Raw genomic sequence first — 23,928 nt, forward strand, 5'->3', positions numbered from 1 at the left:
GTCGAGCGCGGGGGCGCGAGGTCGCGGCTGGCTTGGGTCGAGCGCGGGGGCGCGGCTGGCTTGGGTCGAGCGCGGGGGCGCGGCTGGCTGGGGTCGAGCGCGGGGGCGCGGCTGGCTGGGGTCGAGCGCGGGGGCGCGGCTGGCTGGGGTCGAGCGCGGGGGCGCGGCTGGCTGGGGTCGAGCGCGGGGGCGCGGCTGGCTGGGGTCGAGCGCGGGGGCGCGGCTGGCTGGGGTCGGGCGCGGGGGCGCGAGGTCGCGGCTGGCTGGGGTCGAGCGCGGGAATAGGTCATCAAGCAGAGACTTGGAAACATTGTAACAATGCAGAAGCTGCAGAATACCTCATCTTAAAAATTGGCACCCTCAAAATGCATTTAAGTGGAAAACAAATTGGTCTAAGCATATTGTAAGGAGAATTTATGTGTTTATCAAAGAGAAGATGATCCCAGATCCCGTGCAGAAGTCTGGGCCCAGGAGAAACACATCACACCAGCCTGTGCTGTATCAAGTGATTTCTAATTTATTCTGAGGTGGACAAAGCATATATACCCTAAATGACATCACAGCAAAAAGTATATACCTTCAAGATGGATAGAATACATAATAGGCTAAAACTGAAATGATTAACATAAGTTACACCTTCTAAGGTGTATCTATTACATACAATGAGACCATTATGAATTCAGGAGAAAGGAATGCATGTAATGCCTTACAGTCCTACCCCCTGTAGTCTATAGTTTCCTGTCTGTAGATATGCATACATGGGGGGTCTAGCAGACTCTCATCTTTAATCTATTTTCCTGAGAAGACATGGAGGCCCATAGAAGGGTGTTATTTAACCCCTTCAGTACTTGAACTAGCAGCAGGCTATATCTTTCTATTCTATAATGCAATATAGAATAATTAACTGATACATTGATCTACAATTTTCTTAACACATATTTCTTGAACAGTGTAGGATATTCAATGAAAGCAATAAACTATATACTGTATATATACATTGATTCAACATTAACAGTATTATTGATATGCTTACAATATATAGACACCTTGAAAAAGTTCAGAGAAGCGTAATGTTTTTGTTTTTTTTTGTATAGATGAAAAACTGAAAAGTGTTAGGAATTGGAAAATGCCCCCTATAAGATGGTTAACTATTTCTTTACTAGGGTACATAATTAAAACTGGACAATTAGTTGTGTGATGGCATTCAATTTTTAATACATTTTTCATCAATTAAAAAGCATAGTAATTGCTTCCTTACAATGGTTCCGATAGTTTTAGTTGATGAATCTGGGACATGTATTTGTATAGGCATCAATAATAAATGGTGTGTCCAGCTGTTAACTATTGCCTGGGACCTGCGCTGATGAGCTGTTGGTGTGCTTGTGTACAGAGTGAAGTTTTGCAGGAAACGGACAGCTCTGTTCCCTCTGCAGTGGGTCAGGCTTGGTATTTCAGGAAAAGTTCCCATTGAAGTGATTCGGAACTTTTGCCTGTAGTACCAAGACTGGCCACTACAGTGAGTATAGAGCTGTCTGTTTCTTGCAGAAGTCAACTCGTACATTGGCCCAGCAAACAGATGATCAAAGGAGATCCTGGGTCGTCAGCCCTGGCCAGTCTATTGGTGCCTTGTCCTGCAAAAGGGTCATCAGTAGTTGACTGTCTGAATTCGCTATTAAAGGGGGTGTCCAGTTGTAATCAGTGATATACAGTATAACTAAGGCTAATTATGTAAGGTGTGTCAATATGAAGTACTATGTACCATAAAACAGACCTATAAATGGATATAAAAGTGTTATTTGTTTGGCAGGTGTGTGACTGGCTGTACCCACTCATGTCTACTCAATCTCCGGTTCTCCGCTCTAATAATGGGGTGTACATGTTCCCAGACCTGATGTCACAGGTACCCGGCTCTTACGTGGGGGTAGTCCTCTCAGCCGAGCTCCCAGCTGCGGACCTGGAGCTCTTTGAAGACCTAATGAAACAGATGTCTGACCTGAGAATTCAGGTAAGTTTGGGGAAACCAAGGAAAGTCATGCCGGTGTGCGGGGAGGGTCAGACAATGGACAGATGAGGTTAGATATAATGGTATTGGTGACACACCGCTATTCTCTGCTTAGATCGCTATAGAAATGTATGTGTGTCAGCAACGAGCCTGTATTAGAATATGGATTACATCAGTGAGTCGCATTTATCCCTTTTTATGGGCAAATTTGTGGAGGATGCACATGCAAGGACAAGGCTGTCTTTATAGGTGAACCGGATGCCTCCTGATGGGAAGTTGCTGTGAACAGGAATTGGACTACAAAAACCTGACCACCGCAGTCTTGTATTAATACAGGGTGATTCAAAAAGAAAGGTGCAGAAGTGAAGCTGATGTCTTACATGACCTGACATACATATGATCTGAAAGGATAGCAGAACTCCATATACACTGGGACGCATCGGGCAGAACAGGGCTACCGAATGGACGTCTGCCATGTCACCAATGGCGCTCACACCGAACATCTATAATGTGCATCAGGAACTTGAAGAGTCCTTCTGTCTCCGTGCCCTTCTGGCTGCTGTATGTCAGTTCATGTATGATGAAATTGGCTTTACTCTTGCCCCATTGTTTTTGAATCGCCCCGTAAATCCTGGATCCTGTGTTCTGTACAAAGGTTTCACCTTTTCACTGTATTCCTGCCTCTGATAAGAAGACTGCTGAAAAGCTTTCCATACAGCAGGAAGTGTCAACTATTACGAGGTGCATTCAAGTTCTAAGTTTCCCAAACTTTTTTCCCTTTCTTTCTAATCTCCCTCTTGACGTACACATTTTTTTTCACAATGTCGACGCCATAATTTCATGGACGCTGCAAATGCTTCTTCAGTGGCTTGTTTTGCGCACTGTAAAATTGTTAATGCAAGAGCGGTGCGACTGGAAAACCTGCGACACAGCGTCCATCATTGGAAAATGCTAAAAATCACTAGGTGCAAGGTCAGGTGAGTAGGGAGCATGGGGAACCACTTCAAATTTGTCGTCCTGAAGAAATCCCTGAATAAGAGCTGCCCAACGTGTAGGCACCCAGCTGGAGGAAACTTTCCTCCTCTTCATGCAATGTTTCCCACAGTCAATTGGCGGTCCATAACCACTTGCTCCCCTCATACAATCATCATGACGGAGTAGCTGGTGCATGGCTCAGGATCCTTTAGTTCGTTCTCATGATGTTCAGCCGTCTCTCAACGGTCACTCATGAACGCACATTTTTCATGACCATGATGCCTTCACCTCATATCTCACTCAACCGACAATGAATCATCTGGTTTCTTCATTCACATGGAATAACGCCCATCGATATTAAACACAGTCCTTGGAATGTGAGCATTGGCATTTTAAGTATTGCAAACTCTAACTTCAGCCGCTGTTATGTGCGCTAGGTAATATGCCATCTGTCTTGTTCATCCCAGAGGAATGCCCGTGTGTCTTCTAAACTGTTATCGTATTCCTAATGTAAAAAAAATTAAACCAGGAGACGGTAGAACTTGAATGCACCTTGTTTGGGCTCGTGGTCAGTATGAAAACTGCAAGACTTCAGGATGGATATAAATTCTAACCTATTATGACATGAAACATTTAAAGTATCACCATAAAAAATGATCTATTGTTGTAATCAAGGTTATGTTAAACCTATAATTACAAGATACGCTCTCCGAAAGAAACGAGGACTGCCAGACTTGGCTGTCACAGTGACAGCCGCACCCTACATAACAAGTAATTAGGAGAGGCTGTTCTCCATGATTCAGCATTGCACCTCTTTGGCATTTAAAGCTCATATGTAGCTTCCATGGCCGGTGCCGATCCCCATCGGGAGAGATGATGATTCTCCCAAATGTGGTCCTGCAAAATCACCTTCCTTGTCACCTAGTATTTGTTTCTCCAGACACTGGCATTGAATAGGCGATAAGTGTTGCTGGAGTTCCAACCACTATAGTTCTCTGTACACAGGATAAGCGATGAATATATGATGGCTGGGATCCCCACGATCCCTGGAATAAGGGTCCTGAGTCCCCATACTACTATAATCATTGGTTATGGGACTGATGGGAGATAAAGCGCTGTACTCTCTCGTTTGCACAGGACATGATTGGAGGGGTAGTGTGCTCTGTTCAATGCCCCATGGAACGTGGGCTCAGGACCTCCAGCAATTAGATACACAATTAGTACCTAAGCTGTAGATAGGTGATAAATGTTGTGCATGGCCCAACCCTTTTAAACTAGTCCATAGATGTAATCCTAATTTCAACAGGATTTGCTGAAAAGACCATTTCCGATATTTTAATATAAACCTGCCTGAAATGTGTCGCCTCTTGTCTCTAAGTAAACAGATTCCTAAAATTTGGAGCAAGTCCATTGCCTTTGTGCTTGATTATTCAATGAGCCTTGAATCAGAGTATTTCACACCCACTTTTGTTTGGAGGACAATGTTCTCTATGTACCAAGACGCTTGAGTCTCACATGGTGTAATCTGGAGACCCTCCAATCTGGTACAAGAGGAGAATTCTCTGTCCTTGTTACCCAATATTGTTACAGCAAAAACAAATGGTAATTCAAGTCAAAGTTCCCCGTTAGCTCTAGTTAAGAACCAGTGTGTTAGTACATACAGATGTTACAATGTTAGCATGTAACGCTGCTTGACACGATCTGCCTACCTTGCATATTCTAATTCTAATGATCACATGATCGTGCTATATAAATGGCGTAGGCGTGCTGCGTGATTGATACGATGCCAACATGAATGTTAATGGCACATTGTTATATCTGTATTTATAGAGCCACACCCCAACCTCTAAAGGGGGGTGTCTCGTACTCCAAATGTCTCTTCTAAGCAGGTCGAGGAAAAAATGTATCCAGTTACATGCTAACATTTTTTAAATGACTGCTTTTGTCTTTTATGTGGGTACGGCAGCCTGAGCGGGTTTTGAGAGAGAGAAAAAAAAGTCCCCAGATTGTCCCTTAATTTTTGCCCACCAGTGATGTTTGGTATTAAACGCTATACCACTTTAGACCACTAGGTCATCAATAGCAGATTGACAAGGGTGCCAGATGTTGGACCTCCACAATCAGCTGTGCGCATGGACTAGCACAGCTCCGTACACTGTGTAGTGACCCAGAATTGTACTGCAGCGCTCTCCTATTAACTTAAATTGGACAGCGCTTCTTCAGGCAGCTGCATAACGGATGGAGCTGTGCTAACTCTGCCGCACTGCAGCTCCTGCACACAGTTGATTGGCAGTGATGCCAGGCGTCGGGCCCCAACTGATTTAAAATATTCTAGTCCCAGAAAAGCCATTTAACAAAGCAGATGTAAACTCTGAAGTCTCTAAAAAGGAAGAACCTCGTAAACCCTCCCCTATTTAAAAAAAAAAAAGTTAAATAAACACTTACCCCTGTATGATTTTCAGTGGAACCAGCCAGCAATCTTGTGTCTTTGGAAACTCTACAGAATAAGATTTAACCAGACCTGTATATTTTTATGTGGAAGAGGATTCTGGTACTGCATGCCTCTGGGCAGCTACTAGATCGTTACTTGGAGTGCCTCATCTATAGAGTCAGCTGTGTAACAAGCCATGCATAGTGCATGGCACTCTAGATCAGTGTTCCCCCAACTCCAGTCCTCAGGGACTCCCATCAGGTCATGTTTTCAGGATTTCCTCAGTGTTACACAGGTGATGTAATTATTGTCAGCGCCTCAGACATCGTCACAGGTGTTCTTACCATAGGAGATCCTGAAAACATGACCTGTTGGGGACCCCTGCTCTAGATGACTGCTTGGGACTAATTATTGTTAATTATATATATAAATTTTTTTTTTAATACAAAAATTGCAAAGTTCTTAGAGCAAAAAACTAAAAATATTAAACTGAATTGCTGCAATGGCATCTTAAGACTTGACTGAATTAAGTATTCTCTGCTTTTCTAGCCTAGTGAGGCAACAGATGAAGTCATAGACTTGACTCAGACGATACATGTGATTCCCATACCTGAACCAGAACCAACGCCAAAAGAGAGGGAAGACTTGCCTCCATGGAGTGAGAAGGTTGCCCAGGGAATTCTCCAAGGTAAAGATAACTGAGGGATGAGGACTAAGGCAATATTCTCGCTCAGTAACTGCCTCTGAAGTGACCCTCTGGTCCTGGAAGAGAGTTCTGTCTCAGACCAGACAGAGGGTGGTATATCATCTGCATTTGTTCTTCCCTGCTGTCCATCCAATCTGCCGGCTGTCCAAGATGACCATGACTACCTTCAGACTACCTAGTCCCCATAGTGTATTGGTAGTGTTAGACTACCAATGGAATATACCTGCTCTTTGATTGGCCAGTGCTGCTCACATGATCAGTAGTATAGTGTTCGGCAGGGAATTGGCAGCAACAACCGGCTCACTCAGACTTGGCCTGCAGTCGCTGGCGCTCTCCTGGCAGCACTTTTCTAGGAGAAACCCTGACTGACGTCTGTGGTCTGCCGGTACTCAACAGGGGAAATTGCCAATATATCAGCAAGCCCATCCTTGTCCAGCGCATACATAGACCTAACCATATGCTTCACTGCATCTGTGCGACACCCAATATACTCGCAGGAACCTAGGTTACATACCGAAACTACTACCACACAACCATACTCTGCCCGGTGTGGCTTCCTGCCATTATAATGTATGTATAGTCAGTGTTGGTAAACAGACATTGTAATATGTTGTTGACCAATACACTAATAGTATACCAATAAACACCTCCAATTTCACTCTAAATATAGTTCTAATGAACAGACTCCGCTGTCACTCTGCAATGTCATTGGACTTTGCATGAACATATCCTCGCTGCATGTGAAGGGAAACGGAGCCTGCAGTACCATTTTGGGCCACTGCACTGTGCCTGTAGCTCTGTTTCTGCAAACGGCGGCTCCAAACACTAACCCAGCGGGTCTAGCAATCAGCAGATTGCAGGAGGGTCCGGTGTCAAGTCAGACTCCCACCGATTTGCTGTTGATGATCTCTCCTGAGGATAGGCCATCAATAGTTTAAACTTTGAAAACGATTTAACTAGTTGTACTAATGCTGTACCAAATGGTTGTGTTGATAAGATCTTATGTCCAGGGGTGCCCCCCCAATGAGTACTTTAGAGGGGTAGCGGGTTGCAGCTTGGCCGGGATTTTTTTTTTAATGGGCCAAAACAAATTGCTACCTGTGAGCCGGCCGGGCAGCAACCCAACAACAATTTAACTCGCTTGCTCTGTAGCTCCGGTCCGATGGGGGCCACCATTGCTGTCATCAGTGTGACCCCCAGTCCTCTCCACCTGGCATGAAGCAGCAGCGGCCCCCCTCCACTGACACTGCAGAGCAAGTGAGTTAAATGTTGTCCATCTGGAGGTCACCATTTCTACTGGGGCTACTAATGAGGATCACTGTTCTTCTTTGGGCCACTGTGCAGGACCCTATTACTATTGGGGCCACAGAGTCATTATTACTACTGGGACCACAACTGCGAGTGCTACTACTGTCCCTTCAGAAAAGTCTCCATGGCTTAAATGTATTGGGTATCTTGTGTATTGGTGCTTTCAATGCCTATATAATGACTGGGGTTTTGGAGGCGGGGGAGTGGGTGCAATTTTTCGGTTTTGCCTCAGGCAGCATAAAGGCTTGGTGCACCCCTGCTTATGTCTAATGTATGTTGTACTATGTTATTGGATTACATATATTTTTTTTGTTGATCTAGGAGCTTCCTGGCTGAGTTGGGGTCTGGTAAAAGGAGCAGAGTTGACGGAAAAAGTAATTCACAAAGGCGCTACCAAATTAAGAGAACACATACAGCCGGAGGATAAACCCCTAGAGGTCAATCCCACAGTGGCCAAAGGGCTCCATGTAGCCAAGCAAGCCACCGGCGGAGCAGTTAAAGTCAGTCAATTCCTGGGTAAGGATATAAAGTGCACTTTGTACAACTAGCTGAGGTGGTAACAAACTTCTTCTTTTCTTATATACACAAGGAATAACATGATTTCCGACCAGTATGGTTTTTTCCTGCTTTCCCCTTGCTGGCTCCATCTCTTTAAGATTCCTTCCACACTCTTCTGTACATCGGAGGTTTCTTGACAGGAACTCTTGCACTCTTCTATGCATTAAAAACAAACTGTAAATGAAACCAGCCAAGCAGAGGGCTAATTGGCCTCTGTTGGGTAAATCTGGGTCTGTAGTTCCTTTTACTATGTGTCGGTGCTTTGCTCTGGTTTTCTTGACCTAATGAGTATAGACTAGCTATGTCTCCCATACACTGCTCATGGCAAGTAGAGGCAATCCTACTCATCTCTATTTGCAATATACAAAGAGGCACCAGCAGCTGCATGGAAGACATTAGAGACTTATTAAAGAGTAACTGCACTTTTTTTGAAAATATAGCAAAATTGCTTATAAATCACCTATTCTATATGTTTTGTTTTGTAGGAAACTCCTATGGAAATCCATCTTCAGCTAGCTAATTGCATATCTTAAGAGCGCTCCGGCTGTGCTTGCATTGTCCTCTCTAGTGCAAGCACAGCATCTTTAGTAGCATAGCCTAAGAATAAAATGTTTGCATTGTGTTTTAGTTATATATAATTCCCCATTGTGGTATAAGCTTTGTCTCCTGACATATAATATCACTCCTGCCTCTGTCTCGGGTGCTGTGAGGAGAAGCTGTTTTACAAACAGCTTCTCCTCACAGCACGCCTGTTCCTTGTCAGACCCCATCCGCCATCAGTGTCTCACTGCATTGGGTTGTGACATGCTGTGCATAAAGTATGTCACAACCTGATGATGCACTAAAATGCTGACCGTGCATGAGATCCAGCAGGGAATGAGCGTGCCGTGAAACTCACAAGCTGTCTGTATCATAGTGCTTCCTCACTTCACAGCAGCAGGAGCGATAAACCTAAGATAGCAGGACATTATGGGGGCAATGTATGTCTACATTGTGGAGAACACAAGGCAGCTCTTATGATACTGTGCTATGCCGGCACTAGAGATAACCATGCCGGCACAGCTGGAGCTCTGTGTTCAGCTATGCAGTTAGCTGAAGGTAGATTTCTCAACTGCCTTCATATAGCTGAATAGGGGTTTTCTATGAAAAATTACAGAATAGGCAATAAGCATTCCTATAAGCTTTTATTGCCTATTCTGTACATTTTAAAAAAAATTAAGTGTGGTTAGTCTTTAAGTAGTGCAGCTGTCAAGTAACAGACAGTAAAGAAAACCACCTACGATTAGCTGCAGCAGTATCGGCATATGTGTCTTTCTGCTTCTCTCCTCTCCATAGACTTCTATAGTCATCATGTAATCTTAACTGTCTGTGAGCTAGTGGTCCGTCTGGGCTGTGAAAGAGAACATGTCACCTTGGATGGGCACCATCAACAGTTATGATGCTCTTCCCGGGGGAAGGAGGGGATGTAATTTTTACACTAAGCTGCTCCACTGTTCCCATTGTGTCCGCCTGTGAAAACCGCGCTGGGGATGAAGATCTAACTCTTCTGAGTAATGTGCACGCTCTCTGCCATAGACTTGTATGGGAGAGCGTGCGCGTGTCATTCAGAAGAGTCATAACTTTGTGCCCAGCGGCGTTTTCACCAGTGTGAAGTGGATCAGTATAAAAACACATGTCATGCCCCAAATCCTCCTGTCGCCTCCAGGAATGCCACCATAATTTTTGTTTATGTTGGTGTTCCAAGGTGACGGGATTCCCTTCAAGATAGAGTTTAGCATTTTTTTTGGAATGAGTGCATGCTTTAGGAGGAGGGAAATGGCCCGATACATGGAAAAAGAAGCATTTTTCTCTGATAAGATACATATTTACAAAGTTTCCTATGTACACCTGTACAGTATGTTGAAAGTATATTGACCATAATAATGAATGGGCAGGGATTGGTATGGGTCCACATGCTGGCAAATGTCATACTTAATGGAGTTCTTCTTCCATAGTAAGTCAAGTCTCATGTCATTTAGTATAGATGACTGAGCGTACTCGCTAAGGCAAACTACTCGAGCGAGTAGTGCCTTATGCGAGTACCTACCTGCTCTTCTCTAAAGATTCGGGTGCTGGCAGGGGAGAGCGGTGAGTTGCGGGAGTGAGCAGCGGGGGGAAGAGAGTGAGAGAGAGATCTCTCCCCCGCCAGCACCCAAATCTTTAGAGACGAGCGGGCAGGTACTCGCATAAGGCACTACTCGCTCGAGTAGTTTGCCTTAGTGAGTATGCTCGCTCATCTCTAGTCATTAGTAAAGAGTATCTCTTGATTTCTTGGTAAATGAACATGACTAACTGTGCTTTCGTTGTCCTAGTGGATGGAGTCTGTGCTATTGCAAGCTGTGTCGGGAGAGAGCTAGGGCCGCATGTAAAGAAACACGGCAGTAAACTTCTTCCTGAATCTCTGAAGAAAGACAAGGATGGCAAATCTCCATTGGATGGTGCCATGGTGGTAGCTGCCAGCGGGGTACAAGGTATTTAGGTGGTTAGAATGACATTATTTGTGCTTTTTGTTAATGGACATCCCACAGTTAAACTGTTTAATGTGCTTTTTATTTTCAGGATTTGCAACGGTTTGGCAGGGTTTGGAGTATGCTGGAAAGAACGTCGCTAAGAGCGTGGCCTCAGAGACTGTACATACGGTCAAATACAAGTAGGTCTTTGTTTTGTACAGGTTCAACTCGCATGTCTTCACTTATCTAGAAGCATGTGCATGGTTTTACTTACGACAAAGCAGTATTCGCATCTCACTAGTGCCACATAAGGGGGAAAAACTTAGTGCAAAGTTTTGTATAAATTGCAAAAAGTGCAAATACTTAAAGGGGTGACAGGTTCCCACATTGCCTGCTGCATTCGCTTACTTTGCTGACCTAATTCTAAGTGTCAGACAATGTAAGAAGTGACTTAGAATAGCACTTCCCCTCTGATTGGCACTCCAGTCAAGGCGTAATCTGAAGCCATGGCGATGCAAGTCACTATGGCCAGTGCCAGGATTGCAATAACTGCTAATGCAGTGGATCTGGACGCCCACCACTGGTCCCCTTCTAGATATAGGATTCCATTGAGATAATATCCCTTAATTCTCCTAAGGACAAACAAGTCTGAAGCATTGCTAAGGATGTATACACGCCTAACACATTTGGTGTGAATTTTCCATACATACCCTTGTTTAATAAAGATCATATCTGAATTTGCATTGAAAAAGTCTGTGGTGCGGTTTCCTCCATTCTCGAATGGTGCGTTACCATGATCTTTTTGAGGAAGGATGTTGGGTGCATATTGCTATTTACCCCCGACATCGCAGACACTGATCTGCATTAATTCTGGAGGTTTCTGGGACTGACCTATTGATGACCTATACTTGGGATAGATCATCAATATCTGATTCAGAGAGGGCCAACTTTCAGTACTCCTGACAATCAGTAATTGGTAGAGGCCACAATGTCCGGCGACTGTTGCGATCTCTTCCTCGGCCTACGTTATCCCATTCATTGGGCACATGGCCTTAGTGCAGCTGAGTCCCATTCCAATGAATAGGACTGAGCTGCAATACCAGGCACCGCTGCTACAAAATGAATTGCGCTGTGGCTGGTATACAATGAAGAGACTGCAGCGCTCACCAGTGCCACGGCCTCTTCATACAGCTGATCAGCAGGGCTAATTTCAGGTAAACCCCTACTTTTAATACTGATTACCTATCTGACGGTTAGAATATCCAAGTTCGGGCACCCCTTCCCCCTTCCCTTTTAATGAATCATTTTCCAATTTTTGAAGATAGTTAGTTTGTGTTGTAATTCCTTGTTTTCAAGGTGATTGCTGTCAGTGAATGTGATCATTGTTTACTTATTAGATTCCAGTTTGCTGTCAGTAAACATGTTGTGGAATTGAGATACAAATATATTAAATGTTGCCAATAATTTCTCTACAGAAGACAGACAACCCCTGTGTTGCACATCTGATATTATCAAGAGTTTGATGAAATGACCTAAAATAATGAATTCTTTGTAACAAGACAAATGTTTCCGTTTTAGATTTAGAGGCATCACTGTGGATGAACCTCCGGCTACGAAACCTTAAGTGATTACTCTTTATTGTTTCCTTTCACAATTCTCTATTCCAATCAGAGCGGACTTCAGCCTTATATGTTAAACCTTGTACCCTACAGACAACTTGATTTTCTTGTTTTGTAGAATTACGTTGTGCTGCGTATTACAGTGTAATAGTCGTCTATTATGTAATGGTGTTAATATTAGAGACCTGTCACTGGATAGAATCGGGCTGTATAGTTCTCCAGCCGTCGGCCCCGACTCTATCCCAGTTTTTCCTTTTTTTTTTTTTCATACTCCATTCGCCTGGACAGGCTCACCTTAGGTCCTGTTCATGGCCTTTGCAATGTGTCCAGTGTGCGATCCACACTCAGTAGTGGTCCAATGTCGCCTACTGAGAGGGAGCAGTGAGGACTACCCACTTGACGCATTGTGAGTGCCGGAAGGACCTCAGAACAGCCCATCTGAGCAAAGGCCGTGCTGCAGAGCCAGACAGCCACCCCACTGCTTCTATTCGGTTACTGGTTGCACACACAACTTACTGTATGTCATATTTTAATGTTGGCTATATAGTCAGCCATTGAAATCGTAACCGATCTTCATTGTCTATAATGCTTAGTAAACCAATCCTGGAGCTTATCTGGAAATTAATACAAGCTGCTGATTGATCGGTTGGTTCAGAATTTGAAACCTAAATGGTAGATAATGCAAAGCTTCAAACTTCTTGATTTGGATCCAATCGAACATAATTGCACTGTGTGAACAAGGCTCTTTTAAAAGGGGTTTTGTGGTTTAACGATTGCATAATGAAAAGTTGTGCAACCTACTGATACAAAAAATGGATTTCAATTTTCCAAGAACTTTGTTTGCGCTCAGTGCCTGAAATTGTACTTGCCTACATCCAAAGGACCTAATACTTCTCACTGCTGAGGGTTTACTAAATTGTATCCGGGCCAGACAGTCTCTCTAAATGGATCGCTGTACTTTGCTTCTGATCAGCAGTCCCTTAGAGATGAATGGAGCAGCAATGTGCATGCTTGACCACGGCTCCGTTCGCGGGATTCCTGTTCATGTGACTAGTCCCAGTGACTCCCACTGATCAGACACTTATTCCCTATCTTCTGGATAGGGGGTAAGCAGTGACAGAATAGACAACCCTGGACTGTTCCCACAACTTGTGCCCCCACGGCCCATTGCTGGAATTCCCACTGATCACTAGAATGTTCCTTCTCACTGCACTACAAGGTCTGAACGGAGTAGTATCAGTCGCCAGTCAAGTGTGCGCCCAACTGCTCCATTCACACTATTCCTCACTGGGACCCCTGTCTTTCTATTGATCACTGGAGACCCTGCGGATAAATAATAATGTCAGTCTTTGGATGCTAATCCAGAATAGTTTCATTTACTGTCTGCAAACAGAGCTGGTAATGCAGGGTGATTCAAAAACTTTGCAAAAGTAAAGCTTAGTTCTTAATACATAAACTGACCTACAAGTTTTTTTAATGCGTCTTATGGGAGTTTGATGTGGGCGCTGTTGGTGACACCACTCCACTGCAGTGGAATCGGTAACTGAGGATATGCCGGGACATCTCTGGGCAGACCTGGACTCTGGACTTGATATCTATCGTGATGCCAACGGCGCCCGCGTTTTTACATCTATAAGGGGCATTAAAAACTTGGGAGTTCTATCTTTTCATGTCATTCTAGCTGTTACGTCAATTCATGTAGGAGTAATTGGCTTTACTTTTCCACCATTCGTTTTGAATCTCCTTGTATTTTTCAAAAATGTATTCGTTGTTTTGGGGTTGGATGGTGGTCTGTAAGGGCTCTGTTAAATCAAGCATGAGGCACTTTATTAATTCAGTTAATTCTAGGTAACTTGGGCCACAAGTAAGAAATGAACTGTTAAATATAACCTTGACTGGCTCCAAAATACTTTATCTATTCTCAAATGTGCGGTTGCCTTGTGCCAGGAAGTGCGTTTCCAAACCCCCGATTGTAGCGTCTGTATTATGGCTGTAACAACCCATTTTATAGTCATGTGGAATGGACAATGGCGGAATTTAAAGCCTTTACTAGTGGATAGGGATGGGGCAAGGGGGGGGGGGGGGGGGTTCAGCAAGCTGGAACTCCAAACTATTCCCATAACAAAATAACCTCATTCTCAGAGGACTTTCAACACTAATCATTTTGGTAGTTTCCACTCTGACCCAGTAAATTTTAAAAATGCCATTTTTCACTAGTATCGCAGTTGCAGGAACGGTCACCAATTACCCCCCTCCAGTGGGGCTTTGCCATCTATTGTACAGTCTTCCATTATCACCTTTTTTCTCTTTGCTAACGCACTCGCTGGCACATTGTTTGCACAGTTGCACAGGTTGTGGCATTTCCTTTTGACGGATTATTTTTCAAGGCAAGCACTGACCCCATTTTCCTCTTTCGCAGGTATGGAAAAGACGCCGGGCATGCCACTGACAACGCCGTAAATTCTGCAATTAATGTTGGGGTGACTGCATTTAATATTGACCACATAGGTATAAAAGCAATAGTGAAGAAAACTGCAAAAGAAACCAGTCACGCCATTCTGGATGAATATAAACTGAAGGAGAAGCAGGACAAGAAAGGCGATCCTCACTGAACTGGCGCTCTTGTGCTCCCCTCTGCCTTAAAGTGTGACGCTAAACCTTTCTGATGGTTAATACAATATCTGATTGTTTAATAGACTTTTCTTCTGTATATTAAATTAAGACACTTAAGTGGGTTTGCTAATAAAGACCTATATTAGCAATGTTCTGAAACCCATGGCAGCAAATGGCCTGGGACTTAAGGAAAGAAAACTCCCTATGGCTTTTTTTTTTCTTCTCTGCAGGAAGTCTGCCTTCTCCCAACATGATTTGTGAAAAGGGTTTGACAAAAGAGGGGGGAATCTTGAACAATATATTGCCTGTACATGCTGGAGAAAAAGTGTAGTTGGATGCATACTTTGCAGATGCTGCTGTAAGTACAGGACTTTAATCTCTGCAGTCAGGGAACAGTGCGGTTTAAGACAAAGTGCTCATCTCTTCTGCAATGCAGGTTTAAGAAAATCTAAGCAATAATTATCCAGTATTTCAGGTTTAACTTAAAACTAGCTTAAAGGTTTTAAAATATATTTGCATTGGACTTAGCTGCTTGGTATAAGGGTGAGATATACAGGTATGCATTGAGTGTATGAAAACCAAATATCGGGTGCAACTTGCCTCCTGTCACTAATGATGCAGCGTTCCAAGAATTTCTAAAGTGTCACCTATAAGTAATACAATCCAAAGATTTCAGTAAATGTATACTAGCCTAAGGTCTTTGGAATACTAGAAACCAGAGTGACTGCCAGGGTTTGCTTTATAATGCAGTGTTTGCACTACTACAGTATAATATAAGAAGCAGAGACTACTACGCAGAAAATGGTTATATTTATAAAGATTTTGGTAAAGTAAAATGGGTGTTAGGCCAGAAATAGGGCTTATTAAAAGACTTATGTGCAACGTCTTAGTCCTTGTCTTTATTTTCGGCTGCCGCGACATAGACCTGATATAATATAATGTGCTGGAGCGGGATGCCATCTTGTGGTAATGTTAATCTGCTGTGGCTTTCTGCATCAAACTGAATACAGTGCAGGACAGTTGTCAAACTGCAAAGAAAGGATGTTACTCATAGCAACCAGGATCTATCTTTATGACAATGAAATCCGATGGGTTGCTATGGCAACTGCAGATTTCTTTTGCACCCATTGTTTGGTGATTCCTATGTCTGTTCCCAAATCGTTCATTATAGCAGGATTTAATACTTGAGAAAGGAGAAGCAAAATCCAAGTTCCCAGCACCTGGTGCAAGCAGCAGAAGGCGGATGTAGCAAAGCTTACATTGACATTTAACACCTTCTAACTGCAATGCTATAAACTAGTTGTATGCTAGCAGTGTTACGGATTGCTACATCTGCTGTCAGTGTGAACACAATACATTCCCCGTAAGGCCTTGCTTCTAACAGCGAACTTTGCAGCGGAATCTGCTCACATTCTACATCAAATCTGTGGCAACCACGTGTCCCATTAATGGGATACAGGCAGGCTATTAAGCCACCCCATGGCAGATGGGTTGATGGGCATTCTGCCAAAACAGCCCTGGGACCTTTCAGAAGGGATCTCATCGCAGGGAGCCGTACGGAACCACTGAACATTGGTCAGGGGCTTTAAATGCCGCTATCAGACTTTACAGCAGCATTTAAAGGGTTAACAGCCCTGATCGCTCTGCGCGGCTTGTCGGAGCTGTTACCTGCGGGTGTCCGCTGTAATAAACAGCCAATGCCCACGATGTATGAAGTGAGATGGCAACGTGACCTCCTTCCATACATGGTCACTAAGGGGTTAAGGCCTCATGTCCATGGACACACACATGTTTTGAGTGTGGAATCCCGCAGCAGATTCCACCTGTGCCTGCAGACTTTAGGCAAAAGACATTTATTCACCTGTCTGGACACTGTGTGGATCTCCTCTGTCGCGGTTGGATCTACTTTCTTCTGCACGGCAGATGCGCTTGGCCTGTGTGCATGCGCCGTACTTTCAAAAAAAAAAAATCTGCTTTGCTGCGGATCAGACTGCTTCCATTGACTTCAATGGAAGCAATCACTGCGGGATCCGTAGAAAAATGGAGCGTCCACACGCCGGGGGGAAAAAAAAAAGACATCCGTAGGTATTTAAAATACCTGCTGATGCACAGTCTATGGGCATATTGAACTGTGGATCATCTGCGTGGGTGACACACACATATTCCGTGATTCAATTATGCCTGTGGACATGAGGCCCAACTGTATTTATTGAAGATTTTATTATAACTTTTAAGAAGTGAAATAAAGATACATGTCAACGTCCTTAAAGGGCAACCAGGTTTCTGTACGCTCCCACAGCCTCTTTGTGTAGTCTCCAGGTCAGGGACAGAGCTTTTTCATTTGCTTTTGTACCAGTTGGATATTGCATAGGAGCTGCCTATATGAATGAGACTTAATGCAAAAATTTAAAATCTAGTATTTTTAACTTTTTGAATTGGCTATTCAGCAAGATTAATACCTGGTAGTCCGTTTCCCATGACAGTACCTATGCGAAAGCCAGCCACCCTCCAGAAAGGAAACCAGAACCTCCCTGAACTCTTAAAAGTTGAGAACACCCTTCACCGCCTCAGTTCTGTCGTAAGAGCCATGGACCATTTGAGTCCATTTTCTATTTTATGTGTTACTAGCGGATATACCCGGCTTCGCCCGAGTTAATTTTGTACCAGTGTTTACCTGTTGTTCGCACAGAAAATTTTATAAAGACGTGCTTACTTCACAGACCAAATCCAGAAAGGAGGAAAAGATCTCTGCGCTCTTTCTTTTCAGGAAGTGGGGATCGCTGTAGATTTGTCGTAACATACATTTAAGTCCAAATGACACAAACCATAAAAAGAAACGCGTTTTGGCCCGTAATGGGCCTTGTTCAAGTTGAAATGCTTGAAAAGGGCCCATTACGGGCCGAAACATGTAGTTATACAACAGAGGGGGTCACTTTGGTTCTATTTACAACCTATAGAATGGTCGTGTCAAATTGCAAGTTTGTACGACAGCGGGAAGTTAGAGAATTAGATGAGGTACATAACATAGGGAGCCACTTTTGCAATTAGCATTCAATAATCAAGTTGTGACCCCTTTACTTTTCCTATTTAGGACCTAAAGAATGATCATCCCAAATTTTAGGTTTATGCGGTACAGCTGTGTGTAGCTGTGCTGTCATGGGTTAATTGAAAACTAATTACTGGTACTTAAAGGGGAATAAGTCACCATCTTTTTCCACCCCTCACAGAGCACTGGCTGTCATACGGATATGTCTATGTGGATCTGTGTAGCAGTATGGGGAAAATGGCATATTATTAGTAGCCCCCAGCCACAGAACTAGTCCTGGATATTCATGAGTTGCAGGTTGGCCACACCCACTCCAGCCAATGATTGGCAGCTCTCTCTACATGCATAGTAATAGGTAGACAGCTGTTTATCAATGTCTGGTAGGTGCAGCTAGCCTGCAGCTCATGAATATCCAGCACTATATGTAGTCCTATGCCTTTGGTGCTACTGATAAAATACAAGTTTCTGAAACTCCTGCCCAGATACATAGAGCAGACATATCACTGTAATCAGTGGGACAGGCACTACATTGTACTGCCTCAAAGAGGGGTGCAAAAACAGTGAGCGTGTACGCACACTAATCAACCTTGTTTACTGCGCAAATATGTTTTGTTTTTGCACATACGCTCAGCTGAAGCCACCCTAAGGCCAGCTTCACACGGGCAAGATTTGTGCGTTGCAAGACAGGGGTGCACAGCATCCACCAGGGGGCAAGCTGATCATTCAAAGTGGAGACTTGCACCGGACAGGCAACCTCTCATGCCATGCAGTTTGAGAGCAAAGCCCTGCAATCCATCCTTTAGAGATCTGTTGGACTCCTTGAAAGAGTTGAGGTAGCCAAGCAGCAGCTATCTCAGCATTCCCCAATTTGTCCTACGGACAGGAAACGGGAACTGAAAACTGTTGCCGCCTTTAAAGAGATATGGGAGGTTCCTGATTCCTGTCCAGTAGATGGGCTCTCTTAGAGGTACTGTCATGTAATTTAAAAAGTTTGTATCCCCCAATATTCCAAGACTAATGTAAGAATAGCACCACCTGCCATTTCTATTGAAGAGCCTTTGGCTGCCAAGACACGAGTGCTAGTAGTAGGCACTAGCGGTTTCCTAAAAGTTGCCAGCTGGCAATTAGCACTATTGCATCAGGGCTAATGGTAGGTAATAGCGCTAATTGCTGGGCTGTTTACAGGTGCAGCCTGGCAATTGTTGGGAAACTGTGACTAACAGCCACTGGCGCTCGTGTTATGGCATCCTTTGTGTCGGCTCCACTTCAGCAAATTCTCTTGCTGGACAAACCTACTTATGTGTTGCTTCTCTGCGGTTAAGCTGTCTCTCATCACTTGCTCTCTTCTGACATCAGAGAAGATGGAGCAACTTGAGAAGCCGCCGCTCAGCCCACCAGAGATCCCATACCCAGTCATACAGAGAAGGAAGCAAGACTGAGCAGCTGGAACAATTACAGAAGTGCACACAGAGTAGAAACAGCAGATGGCGCTATTCTAAAAGTCCTCAAATATCTGTGGATAGAAATAAGTCTTTTTAAAATAAATGTAAATACAACATTTATTAAAGGGAGTCTGTAACCTACCTTTAGCACTAGAATCTAAGCTTATGGAGGTGAAGCGTTGAATCCAGAGATGTATTACACTTACTATCCCCCGGTGTCAGCATTGGGAGCTGCCGCTCAATGCATTTAACGGTCCTGTTAAGTAGTCCGTCCATTCTAATTTTATAATGGGCGCACTACTTTACACCACTCAATGCGGGCTTCCAGTACTCACATCAGGAAAATGACGGGGGTGGGGGGTGGCTTAGCTTATAGTACTAAAAGTAGTTTTTTAAATTATGCGCCGGATCTAAATCTAAACAGTTTTTCATGTGACAATTCCTTTAATTGAACTAGCAACTATGGGGGAAGTTTACTAAACTCAGCATTGGGCTTACTAAGGTTTCCCCCGGGACCCTGAATACATGAAAAGGAGCATGCGCCTTTCCAGAAATGTGCAGCAGGTATTGGGTATAACTTACGCCGGTTTCTGGTGCAAATTATAAATCTGTCTGTCTGGGGCGAGCACACCCCCTCCCGAAAGCTCAACCCACTTTTAAAAAAGTTGCAGGGACAGCGCAGAATTAAGAAAAGTTGCAAAGTTTTGCACAAACGCCTGCTTGCACAAAGTCTGCAACTTTTTTAGACCAGAAGCTGGCGTAAAAGTGTTTCTAAATGCGCCCCCAGGCCCAGTCATTTGTGCACAGGTATCAGTTTTTATTTATAATTCTATTTATTATTTATCCCTGATCTCCTCAGTCTGTGCCTTGTGGGGATTCTGCATGCACATACAACTAATGAAGGATGCTGTATGTATTAGAAGTCCTCCATCCTGGGGAACGTCCATTTAAACGAGGATTTTACTCAACGCTGGTTTTACAGCTGCAACACGGATGAGTCTGGACTGGACCTGTGGGGGAAAAACATTTCAGATGAGCGAGGAGGAATGAGAGAGGAAAAGAAAGAGTAGCCACAAGTCAAAGATCACAGAATGCATATAGGACAATGTCACTGCTAATGGGTATGGAGGGTCACCTATAATGTGCCTGGGACCCTCATTCTACTGAACACCAGAATGGAGGTCCCACATGAATGAAACATGCGTGCTGCCGCTCCGTTCATGTAATAACTGAGATAGCCTGGCACTTGAACTTGGTTATAAGGCTGCCTTCCACGGCCGAGCCGGAATAGCGCTAGCGATATTCTGCTGCAGGGGAGCAGGGGGAGAACCGACAGGTCACCGCGGTGAGCCTACCTAACAGATAGGCTCACCACAGAAAATTACAGCATGTCGCAATTTGAATCCTGCGAGCGGAGACCATCTGATTCTCCGCTCATGGACGTCGAGCTGCACTTCCGTAGTTCTCCTATGGAAAGCGTTCACTGCGTTACCCGCGGGGGGTTAACACCAATGACAGCTCGCCCGTGGACAGGCAACCTTACTATCAATTGCAAAGAGATGACTGGAGAGCAGTGTGTATGCTGGATTACTGATCTGTTCAGAGGGGGGGGGTCCCAGGACCCCTATTTTGGTGACAGTCTCGATTGTCAAACTCCCACCGATCATGTGAAAACTTCATCGTATAATAATACCCCTTTAAATATTGACATATACTTGGGATAGATTACCAATGCTCTGGCGAGGGTTACAGCTTCTTAAGGTCGCTTTCACAAGGCTGAAACAATTTCACGAGATGTGTCTGTTGTGAGGCGCAAGAATATGAACCCCATTGTTTTGAATAGTCATATACATTTAAAAAATTATTTTTTTCCCCACATTGCGGTGCGGGAAAGAGTTGCGCCACATCCTATATTTTCATGTTCCTCGGATTGCGTCGCCCATTGTTTTCAGTGGGACAAGAAAACACATCGCACAGGGTGCAATGAGAGGTTTCCCCACTGAAGTGATGGGAGGCGTTTTGGACATAGAAACGCCTCACATTAACCCCTTCCCGCTCCATGACGTACCGGTACGTCATGGGAGCCTGGTACTTTCTGCAACATGACGTACCGGTTCGTCATCGGGATAGCGCGAGATCATGACTGACCTCGCGCTATCCCGCAGCGGGAGTCGGCTGTCAGTTACAGCTGGTGTCCCGCTGCAACAGCGGGGGGGCATCAGAGATGCTCCCCCCGCTGTTAACACCTTCCCTGCCACGATCTAAGTAGATCGCGGCAGGGTAAGAGTTCACAGAGGGAGCGCGCTCCCTCTGTGTCTCCAGCCGGCTCTCGCAAAGTCCTGTAGTGCCAATGCCTATGATCGCTGTATAAGCGATAAGGCATGGCAGAGCAGTAGCTCTGCCATGCCTTATCACAGCGATCATAGGCACAGTGCTGTAAGTCACTCAGAGGGACTCACATTGTGTAAAAAAAGAATAAAAAAATGTAAAATAAAGAAAAATTTAAAAAAAAATTAAAACCCCACATATTTGGTATTGACGCGTCTGTAACGACGTGTACAAAAAGTTGAACACGCTTTTTATTTTGTACAGCAAAAAGCGTAAAAAAAAAACGCTAAAAAAACAGAGGCAAAATGCTAATTTTTAGCATTTTGCCTCCCAAAAAAATGCAATAAAAGTGATCAAAAAAGCCGTACATTCCCCAAAATGGTATCAATAAAAACTATAGTTCGTCTCGCAAAAAATAAGCCCTTATAGAGCTCCGTACATAAAAAAATTAAAGTTACAGGACTTTGAATGCAGCTATAGAGAAAAAAAAGATTTTCAAAAAAAAAAAGAAAAAAAGGGGGTTTTAATGCAAAAAAGTGTAAAAACCTAAAAAAAAAATAACAAATTTGGTATCGTTGTAACCGTACCATCCCGCAGAAAAAAATTTAGTGTGTCATTTATGCTGCATGATTAACGCTGTAAAAAAAAATAAAATAAAATCTATGGCAGAATTGATGCGTTTTCTCTCTCTCATAAAAAAATTAATAAAAGTTTTACGATATAGCCTATGTACCCAAAAGTGGCACCGATTAAAACTACTGTTCGCTACGCAAAAAACAAGCCCTTATACGGCCGCGTCGACGGAAAAGTAAAAAAGTTATGGCTTTTGAAAAATGGAGATGGCACTCACCCGTGTGTAGGTAGCCTAAAGGGGTTGTCCAGTTACCGGACAACATTGCAGCAATAGCTCTAAGTGTGTTAAGATACCAAACTACTCACCCATTCTCTACCGCGGGGATCCAGTGCTGTTGTCCCACCAGCCTCCGGGTGGTGCTGTGGCAATGATGTCCGCAGAAGTCACTTGACTGCTGCAGGCAATCAGCAGCAGCATTATTACTGACCGTTCTCCTGGCATAAGCACTTCCATCCTGGGTGCCGGTTCAGAACTGAGACGCTGTATCAGTTAGGAGACTTATGTTGACATCCTCTGCCACTACAGTCACCAGGAGGATGGCGGGGCAACAGCACTGGATCCTCATGGCAGAGGACAGGCAAGTACCGTACTGCTTTGTTAGTTATTTTAAGACAGTTAGAGCTATTTATGCAATGTTGTCCAGTAACTATATACCAGCCACAGTGCCATACATTTTGTAGTGGTTGCGCCTGGTATTGCAGCTTGATCCCATTCATTTGAATAGGACAGAGTTGCAAAAAGGCTATGCTGCCAATGTACGTGACATCAAAGGCTGACAAGGAGGCTGTAGCTCTCATCCGAGCACCGCAGCTCCTACAAACAGCTGATCAGCAGTGGTGCTGGGAATCAGACCCCACCGATCTGACAGCGATGGTCTATCCCTAGGACAGATCATCAATATCAGAGTCCTGGAAAAGCCCTTTAAATAAACACTATCAAAGTGCTAATGACCACGTGTCCGTGAGTGAGTTACATGCTCCACCCCCGATCACGACGGTGACGTCATCACAGGTCCTAAGGCCCCGTGTCCATGGGTGTGATTTTGCCGGTGGTAAATCGCCGCCTGAAGCTTTCCATAGCGTTGCTATGGAAAGCGCCGGCCCCGTTTCCACGAGCAGAGAATCAAAGCGATTCTCCGCTCAAGGCCGGCAAATCACAGCATGCTGCGAATTGCTGCGATTCTCCGTGGTCAGCCTACCTGTCAGATTTTTCTGTAGAAATGAAAATAAAAAATATTTTTTGAGCATCTAGACATAATTGTCTGTGTGATATTACATTGGTTTACATCTGTCCAATAATTTGGCAGGCCACTTTTAGGGATTACTGACCATGGGCAATGGTGAATTATTTAGGTATGGTCTTTCCCGGATTACATAGGAAATGAGGATTAGTAGTATAGCCCATCATTGGTTTAGTAATTATCATTTAATTCATCTGGTCCATAATATCTGCTGATTAACAAACCTTTTTGGTGGGCACAAAATTTGTATGAAATGACGGCTTTGGGTCAGTAACTGATCTACAGGGTGACCACTCATGGTACATTGTGATGCTGTGAACGTATGGGTGGTTTTGTGCCAAGCTGATGCTCCTATTTATGTTAAAAAGCTGAGATTACATCATTGGAGGCGATATGAGTGGCACACGCGCAGTAGCACGTTTGCGCTCATAGGGGCCGGGTTTATAGTCCCTACAATATAGCCGCAATGCCGCGTCATTGGCGCATGCGCAGTAGCGCTTTTTAATCCACAGGGGCCGTGGTTGTACTTTCTACAAT

The 23,928-nt window shown here is 44.1% G+C and overlaps 1 protein-coding gene across 2 annotated transcripts in view; it reads left to right on the plus strand.

The window, feature by feature from the left end:
* SPART (spartin) overlaps positions 1-15,583 on the plus strand; it is a 32,335-nt gene extending 16,752 nt beyond the window's left edge. Inside the window, exons 3-9 of one of the 2 annotated variants that reach the window (XM_066582718.1) lie at positions 1,808-2,005; positions 5,958-6,096; positions 7,744-7,938; positions 10,332-10,490; positions 10,579-10,669; positions 12,048-12,093; positions 14,508-14,647. In XM_066582718.1, the coding sequence (XP_066438815.1) occupies positions 1,808-2,005; positions 5,958-6,096; positions 7,744-7,938; positions 10,332-10,490; positions 10,579-10,669; positions 12,048-12,093 (828 nt within the window). In that variant the 3' untranslated portion in view covers positions 14,508-14,647. Of the gene's footprint in view, positions 1-1,807; positions 2,006-5,957; positions 6,097-7,743; positions 7,939-10,331; positions 10,491-10,578; positions 10,670-12,047; positions 12,094-14,507 lie in introns of both variants that reach the window. The other variant, XM_066582710.1, reaches the window with a different exon arrangement.
* Positions 15,584-23,928: the final 8,345 nt, after the last annotated feature.

Source organism: Eleutherodactylus coqui, chromosome 1 (assembly GCF_035609145.1).
Source record: "Eleutherodactylus coqui strain aEleCoq1 chromosome 1, aEleCoq1.hap1, whole genome shotgun sequence".
Taxonomy (NCBI): Eukaryota; Metazoa; Chordata; class Amphibia; order Anura; family Eleutherodactylidae; genus Eleutherodactylus; species Eleutherodactylus coqui.